This window comes from Sceloporus occidentalis, unplaced genomic scaffold (assembly GCF_023333645.1).
Source record: "Sceloporus occidentalis isolate IW3139 unplaced genomic scaffold, rSceOcc1.0.p SCAF_189, whole genome shotgun sequence".
NCBI lineage: Eukaryota > Metazoa > Chordata > Lepidosauria > Squamata > Phrynosomatidae > Sceloporus > Sceloporus occidentalis.
Window position 1 is genome coordinate 35,850 of NW_028317169.1, and position 7,528 is coordinate 43,377.

General features: G+C 38.3%; 2 protein-coding genes across 2 annotated transcripts; one reads left to right on the forward strand and one right to left on the reverse strand.

Annotated features, from left to right (window-relative positions):
- Nucleotides 1-1,671: 1,671 nt before the first annotated feature.
- On the forward strand, nt 1,672-2,910 carry LOC149278415 (RNA guanine-N7 methyltransferase activating subunit-like). Its single transcript, XM_089501976.1, has 3 exons — nt 1,672-1,717; nt 2,032-2,194; nt 2,742-2,910. The coding sequence occupies exons 1-3, from the start codon at nt 1,672-1,674 to the stop codon at nt 2,908-2,910; spliced, it is 378 nt and encodes a 125-aa protein (XP_089358102.1).
- Nucleotides 2,911-4,638: 1,728 nt separating this feature from the next.
- On the reverse strand, nt 4,639-7,246 carry LOC149278416 (UPF0235 protein C15orf40 homolog). Its single transcript, XM_089501978.1, has 4 exons — nt 7,232-7,246; nt 6,589-6,721; nt 5,260-5,387; nt 4,639-4,734 (listed from the first exon to the last, which is right to left on the reverse strand). Exons 1-4 carry the CDS (start codon nt 7,244-7,246, stop codon nt 4,639-4,641), a joined length of 372 nt encoding a protein of 123 aa, XP_089358104.1.
- Between the last annotated feature and the right edge of the window lie 282 nt (nt 7,247-7,528).

Here is a 7,528-nt window from a genome sequence, read left to right on the forward strand (position 1 = left end):
GTGCCGTTAATGTGAGCTTGGCTGCCGTTCACTGGAATTGTAGTACAACAATAGCTGGGAAATGCAGGCTGCCTAGTCACGTAATTACAGATACATTCTTTTTTCTGTCCTTATAGATTTCCTCCATTAAGAAAGAAGAATATATTACCTCCCCTTACCTATAAAGTTTGCTGTTAGGGACAGCGGTGCTATACTGCCCCCTCTTGGATGAATAGTGTTAGCACCAAAATTAGAAATTGCCTTAGCTCTATAAATCTATGGCGTATAAGGATTAAGTCATTAACATATTTACTTTTATATTACATTATTTTATTTATGCGTATGCTCTAAAGTCCTAAATACCACTGTAAGGTGTATATAAACAGTAGAAAATATGCTTAGAATTTGTTTCTTGTAAATAAAGTGCATCTTCTTCTTCTTCATTCATTAATTGCAGAGTACTATTAATTGATCACGTAACAAGTATTGGTAAAGCCCTACCCATAAGACACATCTCAAAACAAAAGTGTCCCTCTTTGGCCATTTGTAATTTTGGGAGGTATGCATTGTATATGCACTGAAGTCTCATCCCGTTGGGGAATGTATGGTGTATTTCTGAAAACATCACTGCACAAATAAAAATCATGGAGGAATTCTGCAAAAAAAAAAAAAAAACATGCATGATCAGTCACAATTCCAGAAGTTATTAGCAGCGACGCCATTAACGCCAGAGCAACTTGGGTATCAAAAGAAACTTCATGGCAGATAAGAACCATTCCGTCCACCATCGAGTCTTCCTGCTGTAAATACTCAAACCGCAATCAGTCCTTGATCGCGTCTTAGATTCAGGGTAACTTTATGCCTGCCCCATCCATGTTTAAATTCCCTTACTGTGTTCAGCTCTACCATTTCTGTTGGGAGACTGTTCCAGTTATCTACCACTGTCTCAGTAAATTAATACTTCCTTTAATTACTCCTTAATATTTTTCCTCCTTTGAAGTAATCTAGCCTACTGTAGGCTTGGCTGTGCTGCAGGAGATTGGGTTATTCCTCCGCAAGAAACCCAGAGATGGCTGTAATGGAGGATTTTACCATTAGACCGGCAGCCCTGCATGTTTAATAATATACTGACTGGATCTTGAAATCCAACTATAGGGGCATTCATCATGCATTCATCATACAGTTCTACAAGCATAATGTACATGTCAATAAACTGGATGAAAGAGCTAAATATATATCAATGCCAACCCTGCCAACTAGTGCCTACGAGAAGAAAACCACTAGCAGTGTCCTTGGAACCATATACATTGTATCATTAATTACATATATACTATATATTACTAATGATATATATATATACATATATAGTTATATACATTTTAATAGAGCTCTACTTGTTACAAGGTTCTTCAATTCTATATAGATTTTCTTCTTCTAACAAGCTCATAGACGCGTTGCCAATACATTTCCGAGCCACGCCCAGGTTTCTTTTCCGCACTTTCATTGGATGACGATGGGTGTACGACAAAAGATCACGTGAGCGCTCTCGTTGTATGTGACGTCATTCGACAGCGACACCCCGAGTGAGCCGCAATAGCAGTTATCCGTATTTGTAAGTTGTATTGCTGTCGCTACGTGTTTGATACTAATACAGGAAAGCGTTAGCAGCCAACGTTGTCTAACAAATCCGAGATGTATTATAATGATCGCGATGCTCTGGGGCGCAGGTTTACTGGCGGTGATACGGTTTATGTAGTGGTTCTGCGCGGTTGTGTTAAGGCAGAGTCTACGCAGTGCAGGAGGTGACAGCTTCTAGGGTGGATCTGTTTAACGGCGGGATGTTTTGGAATGTTTGAGGAATGGCGTAATACGTTAATTTGATGGATACTTTTAATATTAAATCATCAATTGTTTAGGTACCAAAAGTCTGTATAACGAAGACAGGTGGAAGTGGCTTGATGCAAACCTGCTCCTCTTATCATGGAATCGTTAATGGTAGCTGATCAGTGTTTTCGTGGAAACATAATGTTTGCTTGTTTCTGTTTTCTTTAGGATTCAGGATGACCAGTGATTCTGATCCTCAGATGTATGAAAATATGTTCGCTCACCGCTTCACGGCAGATGACAAAGAATATCAGGATTACCTGAAAAAGCCTGAGTCGGTGCCCCCAATTGTTGAGGATTATAAATTTGGCAACCAAAGGTCTCATGATAGGTATGTGTCCGCTGCATGGTTTAATTCAAGAGCACTGATACGTGTCTCAATATTGACACACTATAAATGCAGCATTTTTCTCCAACTGAGAAACTAAAACATTTCATCTGCGGGTTATAGTCTCCAAGATAGGAGTGTTAAGTTTAGCTTTGATTTTGTGTCTGGTACTTGCTGAAAAAGCTACTCTCCATGACTTAAAAAAATATATACTATACTAATAGTTAAACAACAATTCTAATAACCTGGAAAAAAGTTAAAAGCTTTAAATTTTTTTACTGTTTCATGTATGAAGGTTTTTCATCTTCCACCTTTGTTTACATGACTTGTACGTCAACTATTGTTTAACTTAACGTGCGCATTTAAAAAAATATATATTTTTAAAAAAAAGAAAAGTAAATAAAAACAATGCCATGTTTTGGCATTGGTAGGGATCTCACGATCCTCAGATTTCTCTTGCAATGGCCTTTCCGTAGAAAAGCGCTGTCCAGATCCAGCAGTAGCCAGAGAAAAAAGAATTTTAATTTCAATAGCTGTTATTGTTCCACAGGTACAGAGATAACAGACACCGGAGAGGATGGGAAAGACAACGTGACTGGTCCAACAATAGTTATAATCAGCCACGAGGAGGCAGAGGGTGGGGTAACAGCTACAATCACCAAGAAGGTCACTACAGATATAACCCCAGCAACCAAAGGTTTCACTCTGATCGATACTAGTAGAAATAATCGGACTTATTTTTTTTCTGCTTTCAATTATGATTTTTTTGGGGGGTTGTTAAAATACCCTTACTGCACATAGTTCAAATCTGCAAGTTAAAATCAGAACATGAGGTTTCATTTTGTAATACATCTAAAACTTTTATTTTTCTCTCACTTGTTGACCCATCAGAAAGCTTAACCCAGACCAACTGGGGAACACCTACCAATTGTTTGTTGTAAATGATTAAAATGAGTTTTCAAAAAAAAACAAAACATTTTTAGCAATTCTTGTTTTTACACTTTTTAGAGCTGCATATTGGTCATTTTACTTTAGCTGTGCTATCTTAGTACACAATCACACTTCATACCGCCTGTGGTAAAGAATAGCATGGCTCCAGCGCAGCCAGCCTGAGCCATGAATCAACTCAGTGTGGAGTATGAGCAGGGCAAGCCACTGAAATATCACGACTGACAACAATGGCCGCCTCCAGCTCTGTTGGAACAAAATAAAATAAATTTTTCTTCAGTGCTTGCCAGCATTACGGTGTATATGGAGCTGCATTTACCGCTCAAAGAAAACTTGTATTCACAGGACTTCCCTGTTCAGACCCCCATGCGCATGTGCTGCAAGCGTTCCCCTTCAATAAAATAGGTGTGTTTTCCTGATGCTAATTGGCTTCCAAAAATATCAGACCGCAGAGGAGAGGGGACAGTTTAGGTTAGGTAAGTTGGGGTTCTTTTTTTTTTTTCTAGTGGATACGGTTGTCAAACCCCCCCCCCAAAAAAAAAAACTTTAATATGATCAGCAGACCTTGAAGATTACTTCCATTACCCCCAAAAACCACTGCAGTTTCAAAAGGAATCTCCCAGAATCATTTTATTAGTAGTATCACTTTAAAAACATTTGAGTTTATTTGCTAGAGGGAAAGTTGTATTTCGGCTTCTTTACTTCACATTATGAAGCGCCACCCTGCGGGTTAAATCAGTAAGATTTCTTCAAAGTCTCCGTACACATTAAATTATACATTATGCAGGGCCATTTCAGCCACTAACGCTAGATAAACTTGCTACTTGGCCCGTGATAACTAGTGAACTCTTCCTTTAGTGGATAAACCCCATTGTGTTGCTATACATATAATTATAGATAACACTTCACTCGGCAACTGTATATTGGCTCTGTTATCTTACACCAGTGTACTGGAAGGACCTTATCATACAGGCTAATGTCCCTGTCTCTCACCAGGAGGGTCCCTCCCACCACTAAAAGTCTATGCCATAAATGACTTCATTTGATGGGCACAACACCATTAGCACTGCTGTAAACAAGGAGTTGAATGTTGTGTCAGAGTAAAGAATAACACCTACAATGTCAGCTTTCCTGTCTGCGCGTGAAGAACGCTCACTGAGACAATATAAATACAGCATTGGTCACTGCCATACGAGATTGTTATTCATTCTCGATTTTGTTTCCCTGGAACAACTTAAAACATAAAATAAAAATGCGTCCCAGAATGTAGCAGATGTCCCAATACCTACTTGGCTGCTAAGTTACACAACTTTTAGCTCTGCCCAGCATGTTTGATAAAATAGGAAGACAGAAAAAAGCCCAATACAAGCTTAAGTTTACACGTTTTACTTGATTACTGTCAGGTTTGGTAGCGGAGGGACTAGTCCTCTTTATGGACAGTTCATGGTTGTAACCTTTACAAGAAAGTCACAATCTGGTTATTTATCAGGTTGGAAAGCTCAGCTCACAGATGCCTCCTCTTTCAACTTTTCCAAAATAACTTCAGGAGTGAGTGCTGCTGAAACCTTCACTATTTTCTCTCGGGATTTTCCACCCTGTTGAAGCAATCGACAAGGTAACTTTCTCTCCAAACATATACCGTGCATGTATACTGTACTGTACTGTAACACGGCAGACACAGTAGCAATGGGTGATTGTTACATTTGTTGTTGATTCCACAAATGATTAGAGAGGATGAAGTAGCAGCAATATACAAGATGTATAAAAAAAACATTGTAAACAATGTATTACATATGATGCCCAATGACCCAGAGCCAAGCTGTATGAAGTATTGTTGAGAATGAAAGATAAACCATTTGTATGGATGCGGGTGTGCTCACTGCTACGCATACACAACTGAAACATCTGTTGGATTAAGGAGCAAATAAGCATGTGATAAACACTGTGCATATCACTAGTAATAAATACAGAAATCGTTCCACCTGTTTCTTTGGCTTACATGTACATTAAGCAGTGTAAGGTATTTGCTGTTCAAGCCACCTATTTATGTGCTACTCAATCCAAGTTATTTCTAAAGTTTATTTCTTTTTATTACAATAAAATATAAGTATATAACATACCTTATCAAGGACAACTTCACTTTTCTTTACATCAAGAACCTTTGATAAATAGCGACATAGCTCTGCGTTTGCCTCTCCTTCTGTTGGAGGAGCAGCAATGGCAACCCCAACAGCTTCAGATGTCACATCTATAACATAAAGGGTACACTGTAATGCATGTATTCATTAGTCCTATCATGTATGACTTATAAATATAACCTGTGAAACTACAACAAGAACACTTGCAGGAAATAGTAATGTCAAGAAGAGTCTGTTTGTGACCTCAGACGTGTCAAGTAAACTGAGATATGTTGTGATTCAGTCCCAGTATATGAACTTTAGGTCTCCAGTTGGTTTCCAGTTAGTGTATCTTTAAGTCTACCCAAGTGGCATTCTCTGCATATCCCTGGTCAAGTATTCAGTCCCACACCCAAAAACATAGTACATGATATGATCATATTGTCAAACTATTAAAAGCTAACTGCTTTCCTAAATCCTTTTCACCTGAGTATATGAAATAAGCAATGGTGATTTTTGTCTGCGGATGAGCTTCATAGCCTCTATTCTAAACATTTACACATATGGCAGAAATCAGACAGCCGCTGTATGGCGCACCTCCTTTTATTCTTAAAACCTCTGAAGGCTATTTGATTATTACAGAGAAACTTTTTCATACCAATTTATCTATACACTATGCCATATTTATTTACAAAAAGAACCAACCTGACTCTAGTCAGTGGTGTTGGACTTGAATAGAAAAACACACATACACTACTGTTCAAAAGTGTGGGGTCACTTTGAACTTTCCTTGTTTCTGAAAGGCATCTTTCCATCTATTAAAATAACATGAAATGGATGAGAAATACAGTGTAAAAGTTATTAATGTTGTAAAGGACTATTCTAGCTCGAAACGGCTGATTTTAATAGAATATCTCCATGGGCGTAAAGAGGGCCCTTATGAACAACCATCACTCCTGTGATGGCACGGAGGGCCCTTATGAGCAACCATCACTACTGTGATGGCACAGGAGCGATGGCTGCGCATAAAGGCCCTCTGTATGCCTATGGAGATATTCCATTAAAAATCAGCCGTTTCCAGCTAGAATAGTCCTTTACAACATTAACAACTGTTACACTGTATTTCTCATCAATTTCATGTTATTTTAATGGATGGAAAATTTACACTGTATTTTTTCATGAAAACGGCTAAGTGACCCCAAACCTTTGAACCCTACTGTGGAGACCAACTTGGAAACATGCAGTACTTGTTCCTTGCCAATACTGTACATGTATTGTGTATTGACATACAATATATACAGTGTTATTGCCGATATTCTTTTAGACACTAACCTGTTATAGCATTTTGTTTAGAGCCAGGCTTTGCATGAATAGCAATGGTAATAAAACCATTTTTATCTTTTCCAACCGGTCCTGTTGGTGCTGAGGTTGCAGTCTCTGTAGAACTTTTCTTTTGTGCTTTTCCCTGCAAAGAGAAAATTGTGTGTCATGGGATGCTGGCAGAATTATACAATAGATCTTGCAAAGAAAAAATTATAAAAATATTGTTCTGCCAACATGTCAATTATTCCTGTCCATCCATTTGTATGCAGTTAGCATAAAATGGTTTAAAGTTTCTTGAGCATGCATATGTGGTGGCTACGCACACACAGTAACAATAAGTTCACACCACAACGTTGTTGTGTATTTATTTAGAGGGATCTAAGTGATATAATCAACTAAAGTGATTTTAGTTTTTCTATATTTGTTTTATAGTAGTCATTGTAACAGGGCATGTTTTAGGTCTTAATGTAGTCATATTTTAATCTTTATTCACAGATTAAAATACTAGCGTTTCATAAAAAAAATGTCAGGAATATGGGAATACCGTGTTAGCATATATGTTGGAATATACCGTATAACGGTAGTAGAATATAGCGCTGGATGATTTATATAGCTTTCTACAACAGACAGCATTATAATTTGTAAACCTTACCTCCTTTTTCGGCATGGCAGGGACCCGGCACACACCGACAGTATGTGTAACACAAGGGACCGGTCTTGGGGGCAGAGGGCAGAAAAACCACAACACAAACCGGGCCTCAGCCAGAGAGTTTCCCAAAAAACGGTGCAGCATCCACGAGGAGTTATCCCAAAGGCGAGGGCATGCAAGGTCCCCGTTCTACAGGGAAACTTCCAAATAAATTATTGTTTGTTACACTTACGATACTCCAAATTTGAAATGTTAAAAAACGAATCTGTAGTACAAGCAGACCTGCATATTTTAACTTGT

Coding starts and splice junctions, on each gene's coding strand:
- LOC149278415 (XM_089501976.1), top strand. CDS start 1,672: ATGTATTATAATGATCGCGATGCTCTGGGGCGCAGGTTTACTGGCG. Junction 1,718..2,031: donor GGGGCGCAGGTTTACTGGCG/GTGATACGGTTT, acceptor TGTTTTCTTTAG/GATTCAGGATGACCAGTGAT. Junction 2,195..2,741: donor AACCAAAGGTCTCATGATAG/GTATGTGTCCGC, acceptor ATTGTTCCACAG/GTACAGAGATAACAGACACC.
- LOC149278416 (XM_089501978.1), bottom strand. Junction 5,388..6,588: donor TAAACAAAATGCTATAACAG/GTTAGTGTCTAA, acceptor TTTATGTTATAG/ATGTGACATCTGAAGCTGTT. Junction 4,735..5,259: donor GTGAAGTTGTCCTTGATAAG/GTATGTTATATA, acceptor TTGCTTCAACAG/GGTGGAAAATCCCGAGAGAA.